The sequence below is a fragment of the Haemaphysalis longicornis genome, unplaced genomic scaffold (assembly GCF_048455015.1).
Source record: "Haemaphysalis longicornis isolate Haplotype H1 unplaced genomic scaffold, Haemaphysalis longicornis Haplotype H1 scaffold_7, whole genome shotgun sequence".
Lineage (NCBI taxonomy): Eukaryota > Metazoa > Arthropoda > Arachnida > Ixodida > Ixodidae > Haemaphysalis > Haemaphysalis longicornis.
In genome coordinates, this window is record NW_027526422.1 from 29,255,250 (window position 1) to 29,281,272 (window position 26,023).

A 26,023-nucleotide genomic window follows, 5' to 3' on the forward strand; every position below is an offset into this window, starting at 1 on the left:
TCTCTTGTTCTCTGCGGCGCGTCTCAGCCACAGTTCCGCATACGCGTGGCTTAACTCCTACGCGGACCGAGATGCTCGCCTCTTGCAAATGAGCCGAGGTTTCCTCTGGCGTGGTTGTATGCAGCCTTCTCGCTATGCTCGCTAAGAGACGCGACCGTACGCGCCTGCACCGATGGCGCCTCGGCTTGCTTCCTTCTTCATACTTTATACGGACCGCCCACTCTCTTTCGCCACCCCACCTTGTCTTGCTAACATATGACACGTAGTGTTCTTCGACAATGCAAGCAGGAACCTCGAAGCTTTGCGATGCGGCTAAGCACAATGACCTCTCAAGAGCACGTGTGTCGAGTTGGAACTGCTTAATTGTTGAAAGGGTGTCACGCGAGTTGCGGGGTTGCATTCAGTCCTAACAAATACCCCCTTCTCACCTTTCCCTCGGATCGCCCCATTTATTTTCAGTCCCGTTGGAAACTTTCACTTTGTTTTGCACGTTTCTTCCCGCCAAACTGCTGTTTGTAGCGGGCGCCGTCTTATGTGTTCGAGTGTATGTACGGCTTCTTTTTCGCCCTATCTTGAGGAAATGCATGCTTAAACGACTTCGCGCACAAACACGAGCGCATGCCTCTGCGTTAATACGCTTTGCAAGATTGAATATGAATAAATCATGGAGAATTTTGCGAATGTCGCGATGCTTTTTAAGAGAAATTACTCTTTTATTAAGAAAAAAATATAACTCAGCCGTATAGTAGAACTTATTATAACTGAGAGAGAGAAGGCTCTTTATTGAAAAAGCAGAGAGTTTTGCCGGCGTTTGCGATCGCCTACATGCTTCTCTGCTAGGGGTCGGGGATGTAGGGAGAATCTTGGTTGAAATATTACCGCAGAAGTAGTGAGTATATCGTAACTCATCCCGTATGGTATAACCGGTATAACCGTACGGTATAACCGTGCGGTATTCGTCCCGTGCGGCTTTTGAAGATGGTAGTCCTTATAGGGCTACTTAAACCCAAAAATTTTGGTCTGTCTGTCTGTCTGTCTGTCTGTCTGTCTGTCTGTCTGTCTGTCTGTCTGTCTGTCTGTCTGTCTGTCTGTCTGTCTGTCCGTCCGTCCGACCGTCCGTCCGTCCGTCCATCCCTCGATTCAGCCATCTGGCCAAAAGTTTAAGAATTGTGAAAGGAGAAGTATTTATAGGCGCAGGACCTTTCTAAACCACTAAATCTGGTGCCATCACTCATACTTGTCAGTATTGTGGGAAAAAAAGAAAACACTAGGCATATTTGAGGCAAATCATCAACACATAACTAGTGTTAGCCGTGTTCTTTTACTTAATAATAGATGTGTAATTGATTTTTGGGATTACAAATAAAGATATGCCTTTAAAACAATATTCTGCCTAAAAATTAAAAAAAAAGTGATCGCTCCCAATTCTACACAAAGTGGCGGCATTTCCAATATTTCGAAAGGTTCCAATGAATGGCGCGCGAGCAGCGGGAAATTTGAATTGAATTGAGCAAACCTCCACCGTGTTTGACCTGGAAGAGCGAGACTGAAGAGGAAGTGCGTGAGAGGTTTGTGGGGGAGAGAATAGAGATATTTACATGGCAGGGACGGCAGAAGGCTATCGTCTTTCCGCGACATTAGCAGAGAAGTGAGCGGATACGCGGCCATTCTTTTCCTTTTGCGATAAGCTTTTACACGCTGTAATGACGCTCCGCGTACACTGATTCGAAACATAGCTCCCTCCTTAACCACGTTTCGTAGCTTCTTTCGCCAGGTGCGCAAGCTACAATCACCACCTAATCCAGCAATTGCGCAGCCAACGTTTGAAACGCGCGGCAAATTTACGAAACCGGGCGAACCGGCGCAGAACTCCTTTTCAGGAATCCTAAAACTCGTACTCCTCGCCAGGCTCGTTTTAATCCTTAAAAGGAAATACTACTTTTCTCTTCTTCTCGGCGCGTTTCCGCTCCTTGGCCGCCGCCTGAAAGGAAACCACCCGTAACGACTCCTCGCAGGCGGCGTCAAAAGCTCTTCGAGGACGTGTGGATTCTGCGGAGCCGGGAACGTGATCTCCCTTCGTTATTTTCCGCGGAGGATAGGTCGTATTGTTTCATCTGCCCTCTTTGCGGCGCGGCGGAGGAGCCAAGTGGGTGGGCAGAAATCCTCCCGGGACAAGTTCGTTAGGGCGGATGTTATACGCGCGCCAGTGGAGCCTCTCGCATCAGGAACCAGAGAGCGGCAAAATGTCTTCCTCGTTCCCTGGCTGTGCGCGCGAGCCCCTTTGAGGACCTATAAAACTGAAACGACCGCTGCCCGCGAAATACGAAGAAGAAGAAAAAAAATCGTGCGGAGAATTAGGAAGCACGAATGAAGGGAACGAGCTGTAGAAAGGGTTGAAATCAAAGCTCGGCCGAGCTGAACGCAGCTGAGGGCCCATATATGTACAAAAAACGGCGAAACGGGGCTTTAAGAGAAAAGGACGGCTCGAAAGAGGGGGGAAAATTAGTCATAGGCAGGGACACGGCGCGCCCAACAAAGCGAGCGCGAGGAGACGGGCGAAAGGGCGAAACAAATCGAGGAAAGTGCAAAAATCAGAGAAGCGCAATGGGGCTCATTAGATATGCAAACTCGATTTATAATTCCGAGACGAAAACATTAATGGATTGAATTCTTGCCCAGGCGCGCACGCTTGCCTTTATATCGGGCCTCGTCGCTGGGGGCGGAGAGAGAGGGGCAGAAAAAGTTCTTGGTTCCGTGGACGTACGACGCGTGTTCCGTGCTTGTTCGTTATCGTTTGTTCACGGGAGGGGGGGTCCTCTCATTCAGCCGGCCCGCGCGAGACGTTCCTCGGGCGCACACGTGAACGGACCCCGGCTAGACCATTTTCTTGGTGCGTGCGTTCGCCCTTCCCTCCCGCCACCGGATCACGCGTCACCGCGCGCCGAGCACCGTACGAAATCGGCAATGGCCCGCAACCACGGCGAGTCGCCGTCCCCGCGGTTCGGCTTTCTCGCACAACCCCAACCCCGGTGCGCGCGGCTGCCCGGCGGCGTCGGACGGAACCTTTTTACTTTATTTCGTTTTGGCGAACCCGGGTTCAGAAACAAAGCCTTTCGTCCGAATGAATATGAGCGACGAGGGTGACATTGCAGAGAAGAAATAACAGCTTCCTCGTTCTTCTAGCTCTGCGGAATATATATTTTTTCCCTTGTTTTAACGCTTCTCGGCTCTTAATCTCTGGTGGGCGTTGAACGCGTACTTCGCAGTGCTCGGCGGCGATAATACGGCGGGGCACATCAAATCGCTGGTGCTCGGTTGGATGTGGATGTCGCGCGTTTCGCGTGTTCTATGGCGTGCGAGAAACGAGTTTCCAGCGCTCGAGCTTTAAAATTTTATGGAAGCTTGTCGAGCCTGAATGTCTGGCCGTTGCCTGACGACTGTGGCTGTGCGGAGAAACTTTGTAACGATGTCCGTAGAAACGTGGCTCGGCGCTGCCGCTTATTTACGGCGTGAATCAGCCCGGCTTGTTCGCTTGTGCTCGCCATTGTTCGGTTCTCATTCGATAAAGCTGTCGGCTCTGCCTGCAGAGTGCGCGTTCGAAATTAGTGGCTGTTTCGCGCGCCTCGAAAGACTGGTGAAAGCTGCTTTTGCTGCTGATTGCCAACACTTGCGCTGTAGCTATAGGTCATAAAACGTTTACGAAATGCCCGGGCAGCGATCGAAATCAATTATTGTAATACTCGGCCTCCCGATTTATGTTTCTTGGATCTTAGCACTTCGGAGAATCGCTTGCACCTATAAAGAACATCTGTGGTCGCTAAGACGGCGCAATAATCGGTATCGATGGCTGTTGCAGCGTCCGGCAAGACAGAAAGAAATCATTTTAATTAGCTCGAAATTCAGAGCGGCGCCTACAGTTCGGGAGTGCATGCGGAGCCTACAGTTCGGAAGTGCATGCGTTGCCCTAGATGTCTTTTCCCGTGTCACAGTCTGGTCCTCCAGTATACAGCCGATCAACAGTGTCTCCCGCATTCCAGGAAAAGAAAGGGTTGTGCACGCATTGCAGGAGTATAAGTTGCAGGGTGCCTAATTTTTGACGAAATTTGAATTGATCGGCACTACTGTGTGGGAAAAAATCCCTGCATTCGGGCTGGGTGTGCGCACCTGCCTGTTTGTAATTGTCCGGTGAACTGCGGTCGTCGACAGTTTACGTTGCCGTTGTCGTATGGAGCGTAACTCCGCGTCTCTACGTGCTGTTATCATGAATATGTGTTCATGCTTGAGTGTACGGCTCCCGCATCACCCCGCTTATCGTGCAACTGCCTTATCTCCTCGTGCAGCCCATTCCCGGCCCGGCGCGGAGCCTCGGGCTATGCGACCCCCCGCCACTGAGGACCACAGCGCCCTGAACGACTCGCTACCGGACGACGCCCGGCAAACAGGTCAGCCGACAGCACTTATTTATTCACGCGTCGATGTCGGTATGACGTCACAGCACGTGACGTGACCCTGATACTTTGGCAGTTACAACGCGTAAATGTCCACAACACACCGTCTGATTTCTTTACTTCGTATGCATGTTTGGGGCAAACAGAAACATGCGACGTTGGAGCAGTATCGCGTGTATGCAAGAGAGAGAACGCGATGAGAATAAGAAAATTGTCCGCGGCCTACTCTTTTATTTACAACATTTTCTGCAGTGTATCACCAGAAAGATCTAGCAAACGAAAGCTGTAGCGCTGAGTGACAGTTATTTTTCCTGCTAATGTAACAACGGCAAACTTCGTTATCAGCGATATTTCGTTATAAGCGGGGATGACCTGTTCTTTTAGGTCGGCGATGGGAGCCATGAACGATGTCGGGTAAAATCAGAATTCGAGTAATGCCATTTCTCTATAACGAGATGGTTTACTTCGTCTTCATACAGATTGCTGGTGCAGAAATGTTTCGTGCACTGGCTCAGTTCGAGCGAGCCGTAATCGGCTTCAAGAAAGCGGTGCTAAAAAGCAATGACAGATAATCGACGCCACAAAACCTTCCAGGGTTCTTTAAGGCTCGCTACAAAAATGTGGCTATGTTTTTCGGAAAGCACCCATCGAAATGGCGCTCTCTTGCTCGCAATCGTCCCCACCCTCCTCATCCACTACGGCCCCCCCAAGAAAATACGGCGTTCCGAGACCTTTATGCGTTCAAACTACGCGCCATCGACGCCCGCACTACGTAATGCGCCCGTCGTTCCGACCATACACGAGTAGCGAAAAGCAGGCAGATCTTCTTCAGGCACGTTAATGTCCATTTTTGCCGAGAAAACAAGCAACAACCGATCGCGTCCAATGCGCGCGTGTAATCCGACTATACTGCGCTGCTGCACTTTATGCCCTCGCATCGCCAATCCACCCCTCCGGGGCCAAATTACGAAAGAAGAACAAGCAGCAGGAGGCAGGAGTCAGAGACGATGCGCGACGGAGAAAACGCGTGTTCGCATCAACATCAAGGACCCCGTCTAATTTGCACCCCCCCGCTTCTCTGGCGGTCCAACGTTGTTCATTCGGCCCGTGTCCACGGAACCACGCGAACTCGCGTAACGTGCTTGCTCTTCGTTTACTGATGCTCGTCTCTGCTCTTCCTTTTTCCCCGTCCTCCTGCTCTATCTTCCCACTCTTCGGACGCTCCCAGGATTCGCGTAAAATGCGACGAGAGCGGGCTTAAAGATGGAAGTGGTTGTCAGCGTTTTCCCAACGAGACTCGGCGCAGCGACTGGGGAGAGAGAGGCCACCGAAGGGAGAGAGGGGTGCGCCGGAAGTCTTCTCCTGAGAGCACCCAAGAACAAGAATTAACAGCCGAGGCCGTTAAGGACGTTACGGGGCGAAGCGGCGACGCTCGCGGAAACGGATAGTCGCCATTCCGAAGACGTGCTGCTAGCTCTCTCGCCCCCTTCTCATTTCGCCGTCTTTCTTTTTTGATTCACCCTTTTTTCGCGCTTGAATATTTTGCTGCACCTCGCGCGTTCGTGCGCGTGCCGTGTTTTCGAATGCCCGAGCAGGGCGCGCCACTCTTCCTGGCACGAGTCTTCTTGGAGTGCGAAATGAGGATCGTTTTGTCAAGTTTGTGTATACTGGACTGGTCGCGCCACCTGCAGCATTCCTTCCCGAAGCTCTGCTAGTCTCTCTTCCATATTTTTTTTTTGTTTTACGTGTATGGCTTCGGGGGTGTTAGGAGCTGTAAATGCCATGTTGTACTCTCTAAAGCAATCCCGTGGTTCAGCTTCACCGCAATGAAGTTGGGCGACCTATCCATGTCGCGAACGAAGCAAAATCGGCGAATGACAGCAGCGTCACACCTTTTGATTCAAAAAATGTAACCTCAGTGGGGAAATTGCGCAATGCAGAACTTCACGCTTGCATTGAGTGGTGCCACGGCGCACACGGAAGTTTTGAGTCTAACACTTTGCTCCACATCGTCATTCGCGAAATTTCTTTGTTGGCTGCGTGGATTGGTCAACCGAAGGTGACGTGGTGAAGCTGAATGAACTATGGGGTTGCTTTCAAGTGTACAACTTCGCTGAGGAAAAAAAAAAATCTGCTGCCACATTTTTCGATAAAGTTGGGTTATGGCAATAAACTGTCCATAGAACTGGTGCGATCATGGACAGGGGAGCGAATGTGAAAGTTTACATACGTACACCAGGAAAATATAGCAAAAAAGGTAATTAAACACAGCTGCTGGCTCGCAAATTAAGTCCGCCGCGGTTACGTACATGCGCTTTGATCCTTCGTTTTCACGTTGTCACGAGTTGGCCGACGCCTCCATTTAGTTTTGTGCCCCGGCGGGGCAACCCAACAGCCCTTTGAGACCAAGGGTTTGAGCTGCGTGCTTTGGGACTGTACTTCAATTAAAGTATAAGCGAACATAAAGCAGGTGAACAAAATGCATCGGTGGCACGAAACACACCGCGTTTTCGATCCTGTTATAAGAGCCGGCTGCGGTGAAAAGTTACGCTGCACCGTATTCCTTCTCCCGATCCTGCTCGTTCACTTCCACAGCGCGCGGGCGGCCGATTCGGAGGTCTTTGCGCAGTGCTTCATGTACTACAATGTCCGCGGATCGCTGTACTCGGTGGCTCAGCGCAAACAAAGCACCCTCGACGATGCAGAGTAACCCTTCGTCGCGACACCTCTCGTACGGCGGCGTGTATATATAGCCTCGCTCGTGCACCGCGCGTGCGGGTATACAGAAGATTAACGGGGGCCGTAATTGCGTCGGAGGTGGGTCGCCAAAAGGCCGTGGGCGCCAGGTTTGGTTTTCGCGCGGCTCTCTATTTGTGCTCGGCTGGCGGCGCCCCCACCGGCATGCAAACAAGGCGCCTCCGCTCGGGCTTGCGGGCGGGAAGAAGACAGACTCGCTGCTTCTTCCTCGCGTCGGGATCGCCCGAATGAAAGAGTCAAAGAAGACTAATGCTCGCCGGGGGCAGCGGAAATTGCCGCTGCCGGGCCGTGAGCCGTAATAGCGAGCACGATCTGAGGCCGTGGAGGCCCACAGCCGGAACGCGCTGCCCACGGGTAGCAGAATGGCTATTACTATAACCCTGCATGAAGGCCGCCGCAACGGGCGGCCCTTGTTGCCCCGATGCGCATTCGTTCACCGACTCGGTGAATGAAAGCGGTTGCGGCTGCACGTAACCGGTGGTTTCCGTCGAAGCTTGCACCACCGTGAAATATTGGGAAATGAGCCGCACGCTTACCAGAAAACTATACGGTGCACTATTGCGAACGTTTGGCATGAATGAACCTGACTGAATCAAAGAACGATGGCGCGTACGTTGTTACGGTTGCGACTTTTGGCTTTCAAGGCGAAATATTTACGCCGGCAATATCTGTGCACACGGACGCGTCGTCAGCCTCTGGCGTTATTTCACCTCAAAGTCACAGCGCGCTATACCCTGGAGAGTTTTTCGGACGACAGCAGATTACGGCCCGGCCCCACTTTAGGAAAGCTTCGCACTTTTTCAGTTTGTACTGGGCGTCGATCAAAAATTTTAATCCGATTAACCGGCTTCCTGTGACCGGTTAATTAATCGATTAATCGGATGTGTTCATTTAGGTGAATAAGGCTTAAAAGACACAGAATGTTCAGTTTTTCTTTATGGTTGTTTTCATTTTCACTCTTGTCGATGCTAGTTTGTACAAATCATTTTAGACAATCAATGATAATTCACCCAGTTGTGGAGACAAAGAAGCTCGTTAACATTTTCAGGCAGCAGAGAGTTTCTTTGCTTGTTGACAGTCATTCCGGCTGTGCTGAACACACGCTCGCATGGCGTTGAAGTTACCGGAACACACAGCAGCATTTTTACATCGAAAGGAGAATGACACCAGCAGCTGAGCGCAACCAGGAAAGCGCATGCGCGGAAGGCATCAAAGGCAGCTCTGTTCCCGGGAGGTCCATTGATAATTGACGAGGCGCAAAAACACGTGACACGAAAAAGTTCAAAGGCGCCAATCTACAGCGCATAGCGACGTCTCGACACATGCGAGTCCCCACTAGCGAGTGCTGTTGTCCGCAAGCACATCGCCCAGCTTTCTCGCTGTGAGACGGAGATCGTCGCAGGCGGTCTTTTTGGGAAAACATCTTGGGACGCAGGGTTCGTTGTCCAGCGTACAATGGTGCTGTGCAATCTACTCTTTGAGAGCGTAAATTCTTCAAACAGCCGCCGCCGATCACTTCCGCTGCGAGGGTTCCCCGATGCGGAAGCATGTTGTTTCGGTTAAACGAACCCCCAAACAGCATTTTCTTCTCAGAGCTGCGTGGCGTGAACAGCACGGCGTTCCCCCTTCGCCTGCGGAGCTGACAGCGACGATCTGGACAAAGGCAACGCGGTAGTTGAGGGTGGTGGCCGCTAATGGAAAGGAGAAGGCTGGTATGTTGGACGTAAAAACGAAAAAAAAAAAAAAAAAAGAACGCCGAGTCGCACGCAGGGTTGAAGACAGCAGGCCTTTCTCCCGTGGCGCCCTACACTTCAACCGATTAACCGATTAAAAAAAGTTAATCGCGACTAAAGCATTAATCGATTAATCAGAAAGTTAATCGACCAATCGCCCACCCCTAGTTTGAACCACATGTGTAACAATGCACCGCATTCACGGTGAATCAAATTTTGTTGCTCTCTCAAGCACGACCCAGGTTTCGATGCGCCTTGTGCCTTACCCGTAACCGGTTCTCGCCATCACTACATCGTAACCGATACCTATTCTCGGTTGAAGGGGACTAAATGTACGCGCTAATTTTATCGAACGCGTTGTCGTCGTGGCAGAAGGTTGAATACCGTCTCATGGCCGCAATCCGATCCATGCAACCCTCGAGAGCACCGCTGAACCCACACTTGAAACAAACAAGTACAGTAACAAGGAAGAAACCATCAGCCGCAGGCAAGCTCCGTCAATTGCTGTGTACATTACCCTTTGTTGCTTCGGGACGTCGAGTGAAATAAATCTTCGACGGACAATGACGGTAGAGCGCATCGGACGAAAACGCGGGAGGGGTATCCGCGATTCCGTTAGGCACTCCTTGTCCGTAAAGCGCAGCCATAAATCGTAAAAGGTAGCCCTTTTCTCCACGCGGGCCTGTCTCGAACGACCGGAAATTAAAAACGGCAATTTTTCACAAGATCCCGCCGCCCGTGTACACACGAAACACCAAGAGGCGGGCGGTGGCGCACGCCCGTGAAGCGTGCGCACCCCGATGCTTCGACGAGAGCCAAAACACTGCAGCTCCAGCGGATGGCGCGTGTGGCGTGAATGGCTGCGCAGAATGCAGCCCTAACGACCTTCGGCCAACAATATCGCCGGATGTCGTCAGTGGCCCCGTCCTAGAAGCGGCCGGAGGCGATTCAATCGCTCTGCTCCCCGGGCCGGGACAAGACAAAAAGCAAATGAGCCCCCATTGACGATGAGCCTCCTCTGAGTGGTGCTCGTATACCGGACGCTATCATACCTCGCAAAGGGCACCGTTGATTGGGTCGGATGACGATGCCGCTTCTCTGCCCCTGGCCGTCGTCGCCGCGGCTTTTCGAAACGAGGACCGGGCGACCTTTCGCTTTTCAAGTCGCGCGCGCTCGAGCCAGTGGCCTCGCTGTGACAAACGCACCGCTGAACCACCCACTACTCCTCCCGCAACGGTGGTCCTTCGTCTGATTACTGGCGTGGTCGGCGCTCAAGCGAAGAGCACTTTTGACTTTGCCTGAAACCGGGCTGTCACGGGTGGCATTGTCTCGCTCCGGGCGCGTGGCTCAATGGAGATGGGTCCTTACGAAGCTAAAAGCGTGACATCGGGGTCAGGTGACCGTAATCACGAATGCCGGCGAAGTCGCTTCGCGCCGATAGAGCAGCGCCAGATTTTAGGGGCGAAGCACCTTAGGACATCGCTTTGTCCGTGGCTTGTCCCTTGGCGTCCGTGTACACCGGGTTGTGCATGCGCGAGGAGCATTGGATTGGATTGGATTGGATTAAATAGAATTGTATCGGATTGGATTGGATTGGAGTTGTATATACTGTACACACGCGTTGTCGCTCACTTACATGCGCGAGTGGGCGATGCCACGGGTGATTTACCGTAAAAACGATCCCTAGTACTTCTCCCACTCGTCATGGTTCACTTCGTGGAGACGTGTGAAATTTTTTTTAACGGTTGAAGACCGCAGCATTAGATGCCTGGTACGGTACTTGGTAATGGCAGAAAGACAATAGCAGCAACAAGAACAGTGGCACATCCGCGTGAGTGACAGTGCAACAAATATTGCTGCGTCTTGTAAACACATAACAGTCATGTCAGAATTGAAAAACTGTATAAAAATTTGAATTCAAACCACATTTGTTTCAAACGAATGCAACGGTTGTTGTTTTCACTGCATAATTTCTAAATGCTTGTCCAAGTAAACAAAACTCGTGGCGTTCCGTCGCCAAATATGTTGTCGCACCGATTCCGCAGATTCAAGTCGGTGATCATGCATGTGGAGCCGCTAGCTCCATGGAGTGATGCTACTGGGCACGTTTGTAATTTGAGGCCTTTAGGCACAAACAAGCAAGACCTCCGCTCACAATAAGCTGTAAATTACTGGGCTAGATGACAAGTCTGTCGTTTCATCGCGCAATAGTACACCCCCTTAGTTGCCCGCCAATTACTTCATACAGCTTCAAACCCTGACCACACAAGCCCGCTTGACACCGCTTCTCTTGCCCTGCGATTCCGATGCTGCGGGAAAAAAAAAAAAAAAAAAAAAAAAAAAAAAAACGTGTCCGCGTATGTGCTCGTTTCGTTGCAAATGTCGCTGAAAGACGATAGTCGACTAATAAACTAAAAGCCTCCCTCATCTTTCCCGCTCACATTTCATGCTGTTCCTTTCCCGTTTCGTTCCTCCCAAGATAGCAAGCTAGAGGGTTGCTCAAGTCGATTTAAATTTGCCTCGTTCTATACTGCTCCAAGTCGCGTGTCTCGATGCCAGCGCTGCCGTACGGCGGAGAAGCGCCTGAATTGAGGCACCCTGCTACAACATTACTATAACCACGATACCCTACTGCTCGAGCGTTCCAAGCGGAACGTGCATCCCACCTAGTGGAACCTTTAGTTGCTATTGCCATTTCATTTCTTAAATGCCGCCAGGAGGTAGCGCTGGAAGCAGCAAGCAACGGTTTTCTGCTATTGATGTAGTATTTAATTTGCTATTGCGAAATCCAAGCATTCATGTATTTTTTATAAAGGAACACTGCAAATATCACTTATGTACTGATTTTGTGCCTTATATTAGCGTAATATCTTGTTCTTGTTCAACAATGTTGACAAGTATGAACACTCACACCGGACTTAGACGTTTAGATTCGGCTGTGAGCATATAATACGATTGCACGGATTTTATTTCACGTGGGCCGGTGGCTGAATCGAGTCACAGACAGACAGACCAAAATTTCTCCTTTTAAGTAGCCCAAGAAAGACTATCGTCTTTAAAAAAGCGTTGCGCCACACACATCGTAAGCGTGTTTACATTGCACGTAATAAAACCACAAGTTACCTCTCCCGCACTTTACGTTCTCGAACAGAACCCGCATAGTTGCATCTACGGAGAATCGCAGTGAGTAGGCAAACAGCATCAACGCGTGCCTTCCGAGGCAAACTCTCCCTCACATTTTTCCGTACGATCAAGTTCGCACGGGGCAGGGCAGTGACACGAAACATGCACAAGCTATCCGTACTTTGATGCCTGCAGGGAGCGATACGGATCCTCGAGCAACGTATGTCGCGATCGGACGAGGGTGGAAAAGCAGGGTGGCTGCCTCCCTCTCTCCCTCACCCGATCGCAATCCAAAAACGAAAGCAATGCAAGTGATGCGGAACGCGACTAGCACTGCGGGGGGTCGTCAGGGTGCGAGCGTCGTGTGGCAGAGCCAGCGTACAGGCGACTAGGCCTGGAATACAAGAGGCGTGCGTTTTGATTCTATCCTCGCCGTGGCCCCCGTCGGTTGCCTGGTGTTGTTTTCTATCCCGGCTTGTCTTTTTCATTCGTCCGCAGAGAAGGGCGTGTCTGGCCGACCGCAAGTGTCGCGCAGGCATTCTTATTTTGGTGGCGTTTCTAGTGTACACCAATGCTTGCCGAGGGCAACCGCGGAACGAGACACTCCACCTTGGTGGTAAACACGAGCAACAAAAAGGGAGAAAGAAATGCTGGGGGAGGAGGAGAAGTCTCCCGGATAATTTTCCTGGAACGCGAACGTTATGTTGTAGCCATTGCATGGGCAGTGCCTTGAAGGATAGGTGGTTGAGGTCAGTTTATTTACTTTTTTTTTGACGAGGGAAAGAGGGCGAGAGGCTTAAAAACAGAGGGGGGAGGAGAGCATGTCTAGGGTGAGACGCATTCCGAGGCAGGCCGTGCCAAGGTCGGTCACCAGGAAACCCCCCTAAAAAAAAGATATCCGAGCTTCCGATTTGCATGATGCCGCTGCTGCTCCCGGGAGGAGTCTTCCTGCTTCTTCGGCGGGCTCCCGTGCAGCGCATCGAGCGATGGCCGATGTTGACGGCAGCCGTCGCAGTTGGTCGAGCGCGACGTGTTTTCGCACATATTCCGATCGGCGGAGCCCGATGGGCGTTTTCCGGGTGACGCTCTGTGCATGGCCGCCACGGAGTCCGCATCTGGCACGCGACCCGTCAAGGCCCTCGTGTGTATACACCCCGATCACGTGCATGCGTTGTGGCTGCCCTGCGGCGTTTCGTTGCTGAGGCCGGAGGGTTATTTCAGCACGTTCGGAGAGGAAAAAGCGCGGTTGTGGTTGATATATTTTAGGTGCATTTTTGAAGATAACTGTGACATTCGCGGAAATTTTTAGACTTTTCTAAACTACTGGACATCACAACGAGTATTTGCCAATGAGCTATGTGTGTGTGTGATGTCGGTGTCCAGGATACCACCTCGGTTTGCCAAAATTTGCAAGAGAGTGTAATCTGTTAGAGGAGAAGATCATGACAGGGCTGTTGATACGACCCATCGAAGTTCGCCGCTGCCGAGGCGGGCGATAGAAATCACGACGTAGCTCATCTGCGCGCACAAGAAAGTAGATGCGTTGTTAGTCTTACAAGAGTAACTTTTAAATAATTTATCAGCCTAGTTTTAACGTTATTCTTTTAATGTTGGAAGGGAATTTGTAATAGAAATGCAGTTGTCGTGCTCTCAGGCCAAGGCAACTTTTGAGATGTCCACAGTCAAGACTGAAAGAGGCGGTTGCTTCGCAATTTCGAATCGTACACACTGCTGAAACGCCTTATGCTGATTATTAGGCGCAAGAAAGGTGAACAGAGAAAAGCAATTCGAAGAGCTATATGCATACTTATGGCAAGAGATGACCAACGGAAATTAATCACGGTAGCTCCACAAACATAAAGTAGCGTATTTTAAGTACGCAGATACGCGTCGTATACCTTGCAAAGAAAGTATAGGAATAATACTTATGCATGCGTAAGCCTGAAGGCGAGTTGTCTAATGGTGAGAAAATAGTATGAGAAAGCATATATCAGTGTAAATCATTAAATAACAAATACCGTTGTTGCCTTTCCAAACATAGCAGACACCAAGGTGCATTGACAATCATACCATACATGGTCCTTAGTAAGGTCATAACACGGTGCATCGTTCCCGTGCTTGTTCCCTTTGTGACACCACGACGACACAGACATGTGGGATCGGAGCTTCGGGAATTGCATACACAGCGCCCGCTTCGTTGCTCCATTTTTTTTTCTGCACAATCGCGCACATATTGGGTATTCGTGGCAGACCAATGCGGTGAAGCCGACCTTACGCTACTCTCTTTCGTTTCTGCTGACACAGGACGGACGTCGCGTGACCCTGAACGCCGTTTACAATCTTCTGCTGCGCGCAATGAAACGCTGTGTACATGTACAGGCTTCCATACTTTCACAGTGATATTTAAACACCCCGTTCGCTTGAAGAAACTGATGTCGCTATGTGCGAAACCTGGTGGCACGACCACTCCTCATTGTAAGCATCTCGACCGCGCAGGTAAACAAACTCAGTGGAAGAGCTGCTTCAGTGGTCTGCCCCTAGTTGCACCGTTTTTTGTATACACCCTGTTGTACTCGCCCGAGCAACCCGTCTCGACTACACTACAATTAGCAAGAGCCAGTAACTTTTCCAGAACGAACCTTTTCGCCCCGATATTAACTGGTGTAAACCCCGTGCGCGACATGCAACGCAGATAGCTCGCCTGCCGCGCGCGGCGCCGTCTCACAATTTGTAACGTTTCGGGCGCGCGGCAGAGTCTCCATCCCCGTGGGTCTCCTGGCTTTGGCAGATGAGGCCTCCACCCGTGCGGCGAATTAATTTCTATTCTGCACCAGTGGTCGGAAGACCCGAAACAAAGCAACCCGAGAGGAGAGAGAGAGAGAGAGAGACGAAAAGACTCGTCGTGCGTGTGGTCGCTACTCCCTCGTGGAATTCTTTCAGCCGCACGTGCGCACCAGCCTTGGATTTATAGATGCGTGCACTCGGCATACGAGCCTTCTATAGCTCCCCCACCCAAGACCCCCAATTTTTTTTTCCACCCTCCTTCTTCCACTCTTCCCAAAGAACTCGACCCGCTTCTCCAGCGTTCGCAGTGATGTATCTCACTCTTGATTAATACAGCCGCAGTTCTAGCGGATGACGCCGGAGAAGGAATGAGCTGGGAGAGAGGGGGCATCGCTGCCGCATTAAGTGAGTGTTCACGCCGCAAGCTCGCGATGCGACGCTTGCCGATTCCGCTGCGGCCGTTTCCTCGTGCGTATACGAGGTGGCAGGAAGGAGCGAAACGCGCGTTTGGATGAGCAAATCGCATCTCCTTCGCAGGTTCCACTCTTTTTGTCGCTGCCTCTCTCAGGTAACTACGCCGCACACGGCGCTGACTCGCTCTACTAGCTCGCCGCATCATTTTTCGCACCGCGGCTAGAGTAGCAAAACAGACTGCCAGGACACATTTCTCCCGGCTCCTAGCAGCATCCGGCGGCGAACGTATGCGCCGACGTGGGCCAGTGGGTGGCTGGAAAAGAGAGAGCCTCGCAGCAACATCCTCGAACGACTCGTCGTCCTCGTAGTCGTCCCTTTTCGCGAGTCGTACGTTACTACCGCGCATGTTGCCAGCACCGTTGCTGCACTTCTGCTGCTGCTGCTGCTCCGACGACTCTTGCTGCTGTTCCTTCACGAACGCGCGCGTGCGTGGTTATTAAACCTGCCGGGCATCATCTCGGCGTGTCGTTCTCCTCTGAGACGGAAAAGGAAGAAGCGCGAGATGCGCGGACGGCTCGGTGGCGCATGCGGCAAACGAGCTGGGTATGAGACCAAGCGTGGCGACGGCTGTTTTGCCGGCGAGTTTGCAAAACTCGCCGGAAGTTTTCCCTCTGCGACCGTCAGTGCGGCTTTCGATGTCTAATTAGAGTGTCGGTCGGAAGCGGCCGCAGCAAGCACGGAATTATGGACACTCATGGGCTGTCTTTTATCGCTACCCAGTAGTCTCTGTGATATCGAAAGTGGCAAGTAAAGATGATAAAGCGCGAATGACCAGGACATAAACTACGAGCATTCCCTGTCGTTACTGCACATACAGATACACCAGAGGGATTTTTCTCTGAAATAAGCTCCGTGCTAACACCCATCACTGATTAAAGAAAAAAGGAGTGGGCTCAGCACGGAACCTTGAAGGATAGCCAGCGTCAAAACTCGTCGTTTTGCCTCGAACTTAAATTGCAACTAGTGGAACTGCCCGTTCGCTTCTGAGGCCATCGTTGCGGCCTCTCCTAACGCCTGCACCTTTTGCTCTCTTCATCCGCAAGTGCGAACTACCTGCATCGAAGATTTAAAAAAAATCATCAACTGCGTGGACACGGATAAATTCCGAGGCGTACGTATGAGTTGCGAGCTAGATATGTGGCAGTATCAAAATACAGGGCGACACTTGCAGTATCATGAATGCAGAAGCTCGTGTGGAGCAGGTTTGGGCCACTGTTTTTGCTTTTTTGTACTGTTAAAGGTTTTTCATGTGCTTTCTCTTGCCTGCTTTCGTACCTGACTCGTCGGTGGGTACCATCAGTATTATTTGCATAATGTGGATGCCTGTCGGCCGCGTCGCTCACCATCTGTGGTTGCCAGCTTGTATACCGTGCTCGAAGCTGTTCCCGAGGATGTTGCGTTTCGCGCTGCTTTTTCTCCATTGCTCTGCACCGCTTAAGCTGACTAGCTGACTCCCAATGGCACTTTCTGTTCGTTCTACCCCATGTCTTGCAAAGCCTCGTGCTCTGTGTAGGCTACATATCACTATGCATTGTCGGGGCTAGACGCACTGGTGCAGGGCTGTTATGATGTACCATAATTGTTTCACACCAGTGACATAACAGGCCACCTCTCACACACCCTACATCTTGGATACGAACTTGCCGAATGTGAACATGTTTAGCAACCCACTGGTTGATGTTCACTCACACCACTGGTGATAGAAAGTCACCCAGTGGGTTTTCTGGCAACCGGCTTAATTGCCGTGGCCGAATTCGACTTATTGGAGTCTTATTCGTAAGCGGGAACTTAATCTGGAACTTATGCGTACGGGCAAACGGGCCCAGGGGAGAAAAACAATTGAAAAGGGGAAAAACATGCGAGGAATAGCATTCCAATATGTGGCTCACAGTGTGTCTGGTGTCTTATACGAAGCGAATGGAGTCCCCGTAGATTTCTCTTCCCATAGAACGTTCGTACCGAGACGTTAGCTATAAAAAAGGCAACCCTGACCGTTATATCTGAATGCCGGACATTGTAAGGGCTGTAAATGTGCGTTATCAGCCTTCCCTTGTCCGTCCGCCCGCGAGGCCTGTATTTGTCTCGAAGGTGACCTTCATAACTGCCCATTCTCGAATGACTCGACGATACGCGGGGTGGCGATAACGACCCGAGAGGAAGTCGGCGCGACTTCTGTCACCTCTGGCGCTGCCCGATTAACGCCGCTCGGGCGGGGAGCGAGAAGCTAGGCTCGGTCGGAGGCAGGCCGTAGGGATCGGCGCCCCATCGCCCGCTATGATGCGGCCCATTTCCGAGAGCTCTCTCGACGTCCGGCACGTCTGGCTCCAATATTTTACGGGGAGCTAAAAGGAAGCCCGGGAGAAAGCCATCGCTATCGGTTCTCCCAAGGACAGCCGCCCATCCTCCGAGGCTGAGGAGCGATGATGATGACTGCCATGAGGAGGATGAGGAGAAAGCCGCGCCGTGGTTGGCAAAACAAACGCCGGCCCATTACGAGAAGCCGGCGGCGGTGTTAGCGGCCGGAACGCGGGGATCGGAGGAACCCCGGCGCCGCCTTGGGCAACCCTCTCGTACGCTCTTCTTCACCACCCATCCGCCCGTTCTCTGCGCCTGACCGCGGGTCATCTCCGCCGCACTGTGGGGGCCTCTGGAGTTCGCAGCCGTAGAGCCCTCCGTCTTGCTTGACCCCGACGTTTTTGTGCTCCCCGGATCCGTCTGCTCCCCCACTTCATCGCGTGTTCGCCGCACGTGGCTGATGTGTCCGCCGATCGCATAGCTGTACCACGTTGAACTATATAGAACGAGATAAATATCTATAAAAACGCGTTTAGGCGCAACTGAGTGCATAGTGCTGCTGAGTTTTGCTATGTGCTGAATTACCCGATTAAGGCACCTGGAGATATGTCGTCCATGCAGCACATAGCAAAACTCAGCAGCACTATGCACTCAGTTGCGCCTAGACGCGTTTTTATAGATATTTAGCAGATATCGTGCCCAAACACATGAACAAAACCTTCAACAAGTAAAGACGAATAGCAAGAACTAATTTTCTAAGAAGAAAGTGCGGAAGTCATGCAAACACTGTGTACACTGACGCAAGTAAGGGGTCACACGGCTGGTCATTGCAGCAGTTGTCGACTTCTAAGCGTAGTCTATGGGGGAGCCCTTGAAGACAGGACACTGACGAAGCCGAAACTATAGTTCTACTGTGATGGCTATCAGATGTTGAGAAGAAAACAACAGGAGCTTAAATATCACCGTTTACTCGACAAGAGCCATCAAAAAAGTCACTGCCCGGGTAATACCCATTGGCTCCAAGCATATCATTGCAAGGGAGCTGAACGTGCACACAACATTACATGGTGCCCTGCGCACGAAGGTTTCGAAGGAAACGAGAGCGCTGACTCGCTTGCGAGAAGTTTTATCAACTGCAGCGACGAAGGCCACTCCTACGCCATTCTACCATACGAATCCAACGGAGAACTTCTTACAGGAAAAAGACTTGAAAGGAGGACACTACCCGCACCTCACATGGCACTAAACACCCACAATGCAGAAACATTGAGAAGAATGCAAACAGACACATTCCCACACAAATCAAGGCTGGCGCTTATGTTCCCAGGCAGATTTAGAAAGGTCTGTTTTCAGTGCAACGAAAGAGCCACCCTTTTCCACAGCGTGTGGAACTGGCCAGTTATATGGCAAACCGAGAACAATACACCTCATTCACTAGAAACGTGGGAGGCGACCCTGACAAGCGAAGCCTTGGAAGACCAGCGCCAGTTGATCGACAAGGCCTGGGCCGGGGAACAAGCTTCTGGGGCCCTGGAAAGAGGACTCCACCCAAGTTTCTTTCTTTAATCCCTTCCCCAGCCTCAATAAAGTTTCACTGAACTGATCTTGATACTTAGCAGCTACATGCAGAAGGTTACAGAGCTCAGTCGCCATACAGCCAATAATACCGTTGTCACCACGACTTCATGTACGTGAATCTGTTTCGTGTCAGTATCTGTCCCTGCAAGTTTGACGGGCTTGAGAGAAGAACCGAAATTCCTCTGGAACTTACGTGCTTCGAAGGCGAACGCCTATAGCGAGTATCAAACTCTTCTTTACTGCTGCACAGTGTGTTTGCTTCTTTTTCTTCGCTTTCGTTTTTTCTTCTTTTGACCCGCAATCCAGGCGCCAGCTTCCCCGCAGTGCAGAGCTCTCTTCCGCAGGCGCCTGTTCTACTCGCGTGCCGTCCGGTTCACCTGTCATTCGTCACGTGCCAGGCTATTTTTTTTTTTTTTTTCTATTCTGGGAGAGTGCCGAGTTAGCTCTGTGGTCAGGGCTCTTGGCTGCTGCTCTACTGACCGGGGTGTAAATACCACACTAACCGCAACGGTTTTTATTAAAGCCAAGCTTTCTGTGACTGACTGAAGGTGACGTTGCCCAAAAATGGCCTGCATAAAAGCCAACTTTCTCTGACCATGATGATGATCGTGGGTGAAATGCAAGGTTGCTGAAGCGCGAAGCTTCTTCTGCTGTAAAGCCTATATGCCTTGGAAGCCCAAAGTCGAATCCCAAATCGTTACGCCCTAAACGCAGTGCAGGAAAGCCAACATACACAAGGGTTTTCCACAAAGGCGCATCCAGCGCCCCCAAGAAAAACAAAAAGAAGAAGACGCTTCCCGTGGTCGGAATCTAACCGGGACGTCCCCCGCGTTACAAAACCGACATCTATCCGATCGCGCCATTCCGACACGGTCGAAGCAGTTTAGATTTTGGACTTTGACTAAGGCTTCATGGTAGAAAGATTCTGGTGTTAATTAACCATCGTCCTACTCCTCCTCTCTTAAGAAAGGGGCTTTGATTTCTTATTTATATCTCTATTTACAGCGGCGCTAGCTCATTCTGGTGCCTTTACTGTTGACGCCACCGTCGACGACGTTGGCGACGGTCACTTTTCGTGCTCGTTGAGACATCTAAGGCCTTAATATTCAGCGCTGAGTCTTGTCTTTCCGTAGCCGGAATTTCCCAAGCACCTGCATACGTGTCGTTTTGGGATGGAATGATATCCATGGCTGTTCTTTCCAGCGACAAACTATCGGCGTCGCATGAAGAGCGTATACATACGCCGGCGGCGTGTTCTCACGTGTAGCTACAACGTTAGGAATGCTACGGAAAGTACGAAAAAAAAAAAAAAACGGCCGCAGTGGCTGTCGCGGTGGCCTTGAGCGCGAGCGAACGCGCGCCCTCGGGCCTCGCGTCTCTTCTCTGGAAACAACAGCTGTAATGCACGCGGGCTGCCGCCGCCTTCTGGTTTACGAGTACCCTAACGTATCGGACGCGCCTGGCTGAGCACGCCATCAGCGAGGTGCTGTATGCGGTGCAAATTTCGCGCGCTTCGGTATAAACTTTTACGTGCACGGTATACATACACACCCCGAAAAAAAAAAGCCTAAATAAGGCAGCGTGGGTAACGTGGAGTAAAAGGAATGGGAAGTCTGGAGCGCGAACAGGTTTTCCCGAAAGAGCAGAAGTATTACACTGCACGGCAACCCGTAGTTCACCTTCACCACAAGGCATTCGGTGGACCAATCTATGGTACAAACAGGTAACATATTCGCAGAATGGCAGCGACTATCATGCAGTCTGACTTAAAAATTCCTGCACCGTGTCGCTGCACAATGTAGAACGGGGTGCCCCACTTACATTCCGTGATACCACAGCGCAAGCGGAACTTTTAAGTGCATATCACTTTATGGGCTCGCCTTGTCGTCGTAGCTCTTTAACGGTCGATGCAACTGCCGAAATCAGGCGGCGCAGCGAGATAACGGACCCAAGTACAGCCTGATGTACCGTCCTCAGGGGGTCACGCTGAGGCTTCTAAAACCACGCGGTCATACCGTAAGAACCTCGTGAACCGCTGGCGCCTGTCATGCATCTCCCCGTTGTTTAGTGCGAAGAAAACTGCAGGTACATTTCAGACAAAATCTGTGTCTATAACTGGCAGCCCCAGCATTCATTTAGTTAGGAATGTTCGTTGGGTTTGCCTTTTACGATAGTAAGAAAAAAAAAATTGGCCGCGTATCTGCTCCTTTCGTTGCAAATGCCGTCAAAAGACGGTAGTCTTTATCGACTTTTGCGAAGTAAATGCCCCCCCTTCGCTTTCCCGCTCACCTCTCATGTTGTTCCTCTTGCGTCGCGCTCCTCCCAAGGTAAAGACGCCAAAGGTTTGCTTAAATCATTTTAAATTTCCCGCGTCCCACTGCTCCAAACCGGGTGTCTCGAGGCGAACGCTGCCGTACGGCGAAGACGCGCGTTAATCGAGGCGCCCTACTTCAAAGTTTATAGAACCGCGTTTCCCTACTCCACGTGCGTTGCAAGCAGAACGTGGAACCTATCTAGTGGAACCTTGCGTAACTGTTGCCGGTTGATTTCTTAAAATGGCGCGGCGAGGAGAATGGGGGAGGGGCGGACGACAACGACGCCGACGCTGCATGGACAAGGCGAGTGAACGAGATGCAGCCGCATCTAAAAATGGCCGTTCAAAATGACGCAGAAAGGCTCTAGCCGCGCAAGAAACAAATGGCGCGTTCGAAATGCCGCAAAACAGCTCCAGCATACGAAATTAAGGCAAGCACAGAAAGAACAGAACTCCCGCTGCGCTGACGTAGTTTCAGGCAGGCGGTGCGCGAGCACTGCGAAGGCGGGAAATTTGAAATTCATTGGGTGGCAGCAGTGAGCGGATAACGGCGCCACAGCCCATTATTGCGAATCACTGCTCTGCACTTCCGACAGCTCTTACATTGAGTGGAACGGCTTTAATTTTTTTAGTCAAATTGTACCCTTGACATGGTCATTCACCGAAATGTCGGAGTCGGTGGCATGTATTCGTCTTTGCAGTGCACTGTGCTGCAGCTGAGCTACAGGATTGCCTTAGAGTGTATACAGTGCTGCGATATGCCTTCTTTTCTTTCCCCTTGCTTAGGCTTCCAGGCGGATGGTAACCTTCAAAATTAAAGGGGCCCTGCAACAGTTTTTTTTTTACTTTTTTTTGAAATCCTAAATGCTTGGTCACCCAATACACCCAGTACTTAGATTAGAAGGTCACAAAGTACCTCAGCCAAAAATTACTGCTCTATGCCCATCAGATAACTTGTAAACTCGCTCAAAATATTGTTCTCTCTTTTCCGATCTCGACGTTCTTCGACGGCCCGAATTACGTCATTAAGGCCATGTAGTGGCTGTTGGCCGGTTTTCCTTTAGTTGCAGCAATGAACGCTTTTCGATAGCAACTTTAGAAAAAAATCCACTAAAAGAAAGCAGCAATGAAAGGCGTATTTGGTGCGACGAGCAAATCACGCAGTGCCGCTCCGCGTGCTGGCGATAACTATAGCTTTCGCAGTGGTTCCAGACGCGAAAGAAAGAGTGAAAGCGCTTATCGAAAGTGTTGCAGGGTCCCTTTATGTATCACCCTTTCCGCCTTTGCGCCGGGTGACCTAACCAATGTGGTACCGAAAGTTGTGGTCAGTGGCACGGAACGAAACAAGAGTAAACATCCCCACAGCTGTGCAGTGACGAAAATGTGGGCGTGAAGGTGTAAGCTTACAAGCGGGTAACTTAAGGTTGATTAAGGAAACAGTGGCATGGGACAAGGGAGTACTCACGATCCTGTAGGCCATGTGGACTGAAAGTGCATGGTCCAGGCTGCAGTGGTTACCTCGTTCGTCAGTGCGCATGTGCGTGTGGCCGCAGTTGTACCTACTACGATAAGTCCCGAAGGATGAGTCGGGACAACATGTAGAACGAGCTGTTCAATATCAACAAGGAATTTACCCGTAATCTGCAGTAATAAATCGAATTCGTTAATTCGGTTCATTTTATCATCTCGATGGCTTTCACGGTGCCTGGTCGACTGTCGTTTAGTTTTGTTATTGCAGGATTATACCGCAATCACAAAGTTACTCTTATAACAACTGCTAACAACTTACTCTTGGAGTGTACAATTGGCGCAAACATATTCATGAAACGACACACGTGGGAGTAGCCCGTTTCGGGTGCATTTTCTTTTCCTATTCCGTCCTGTGGTGCTGCTTTCGCAAAATTTCAACAGTGCTCCCCACTTTTGCTTGTAACCATTAGGTATACATTTGAGGCGCAAACCAATATTTCCGCTCCCTGGGCACCGACGGGGTGGTTGATAGGGCTTCCAAGGAGCATTGCTCGCTTTTCCATGCTTAGCGTTAGTCTAGACCCACACTTGATCGCAGGGTTTTGTGAAACATCATTGCCTATAGTTTATACTAAGTTCCTTCTTATTCTGCTTTCGTCAGCGACGTGGCCGCGTATACATAACTATCCAAAGACATTGTAGTCAGTTATGTACGCAAATACCCGTGAATACGTAAGTAAAGCGTACATTAAATAACGCGTACTATCGTGCACGTGCTAAGTGTCTGCAGGAACACAATATGCATGCTTGGCGGGCCACGTGACTATGACCACTGATACGTTCAAGCATGTAACGCAAGAACACGGCAGGGAATTGTTAAGGCAAACATTAGGCACGCAAAACTTATTAATTTTAAGAGGCAGCGAGATGGAGATGGAAGAGCGTGCCAGCGAGTCAGCAAGGGAGCTGAGGACGACCAAAGCGGCCGCCTCAAGCCTTCCCGCCATCGAGGCAGCTCGATCCTCACGCAGATACGCACGCAGCCGGAGACACCCACCCTCTGGCCCGCTTTTCTTTCTCCTTCCCCCACCTTTTTTTGCGCCTCCTCTTCTCTTAATAGGAGCAATTACGTCTTTCTTGTTAATTGTAATAATTAGCGGCATAAATCTGCTCCTTTGCCGGCGCGCGCGCGCATCTCCGAAGTTAAAGAGCCCGCAACGGCCGGGCGCCAGATTACGGTCGCTTCGAGGGGGCATCGGGCCGAGATTGCATATTAGAGACGGACGCAGTCGGAGAGGGGGTGGTAGTATATGGGCAGCGTAATGCAGATGGGCCAAGGTGGTTCCCGTTTAACGACCCCGGCGGCCGCGCATATACCGGGGCTGGACCCCGTGAGAAATGCTCCATTTGAGTGGGCCATCACGAGTGCGGTGGTGTGGACGCTGCGATTCTGTGGCTGTTTATGCCGCTGCCGCTTCACCGCTCGTACGTGACCGCCCCCCTCCCTTGCTTCTTTCTCTTCTTTCTCCCCCTCTCTCTCCGCACCCTTATTCTTCCCAATGGACAGTGGTTTGCGCTCTGAAAACAATAACACATCAGCGAGGCGCTGTGTATCTAGCCGGACTGCTGCTGCTGCATTATCCTAACAGCGCGCGGAGCAGCCGATTAATAAGCGCATTAAGCTGCGGAAATATCGCCTCTTCGCCCGGCGCTCTGGGGTGATTTCTTCTCCGCTTGCGCGCTCGTCGGAAAATACAACGCTTATTAGCGAAAGGCAAAGAGATTGCGCGTACGTATACGGCCCCGAGCACTGATTGCGCATTCGCGCGGGCGGCTGAAATTATGAGCGTCATTCGCGTGTTCACCATCTGAGTAACGCAACTCGATTTACTTGTTACTGGTTGTGTTATGGCGTTGGATTTCTTTTTTGTTTTTTTTTTGTTTTTTTCGGTGAGGCAGTGAAGTCAATAATGCGTTCTGGGCGTCAGTTTTCGTACGGCACTTTGCTTGGTCCTTTGGGATTTACTGCTCGAATGGGGTGAGTATTGCGGCAAAAAAAAAAAAATAATCAGTGATGCTCATTATATTAGTTGCTGTTAAAAGCTGCTCTTTATAACGAAAAATTGGATTCAAGCTGAACTTTTGGTTGCAATTAACTGTATTTTGGTATCACTTGCAAGGTGTAAAAAAATGAGGGGGTGGTGATTTTATTCGAACTTTAGAACTACTCTAAACGGCTTATACGGCCACTAAAATACGCTAATAATTCTAATCGCGTAAGCTCCCCTTTGGGAAATGTTTAAAGCAAAGTCGCCCCTGACATGACAGTCCTTAACCCGTGACCTTGAGAAACATTTGTGCTTTAAGATAGTCATCGTGGTAGCTCTTCCGCAATTTTAACGCTGAGAAGACGCCACCTACGCAGCAGATACCGAAGTTAAGTGTGCGCTCAGAAAGTGCCTTCCTACCCTGTATTCAGGTACCGCTCGGTTAATGTTACCGGCGCGTTGCAGTAACAGGAGAACTGCGTTCTTCCAAACCCTCCCGCTTGATGGACTGAACAAAAACAAGACAACGCCATCTAGGAGGCGGCATATGCGAATGACTTCCCGAAAAACATGCCTGATAGAAGGGAAAGGCGGTATGTATCGCTGTATAAGCGGCGTTCCTTCCAAGGGCCGTTTTACGCCTCCATTACGTGGCCATCGTGCGTATCGTTACGACCACGACGCCTTTTTCTTCTTTCGTTCCTCGCTTTCTCACCAAAGGTTGACTTTTCCCCGGGCCGTCTAACATACTCCCGTAGTTCGGATACATCGTGTCTGTCTCGTCTCTACGCGGGGCCTACGTTAACCCTCCGGACGGCCGTCATCCATTCACAGCTGCACATCGCTCGCTGCTCAGCGCAGACCGGGCCACTCGCCAATCATTGACCGATCTCGCGTGAGAAGATGCGCCGCGTGTTCAACGCCGCGGCGAGGCCGATCACACCGCCACTCGTGCGTGGCCGCGGGAGGGAAATTAGACAAGAAAAATAGCAGTCTGGG

The 26,023-nt window shown here is 50.9% G+C and overlaps 1 protein-coding gene across 1 annotated transcript in view; it reads left to right on the forward strand.

Annotated features, from left to right (window-relative positions):
- Ct (homeobox protein, cut) overlaps positions 1–26,023 on the forward strand; it is an 845,317-nt gene that overhangs the window by 642,660 nt on the left and 176,634 nt on the right. The window contains 1 exon segment of the mRNA XM_077676505.1: positions 4,341–4,442. Coding sequence (XP_077532631.1) covers positions 4,341–4,442 — 102 coding nt within the window.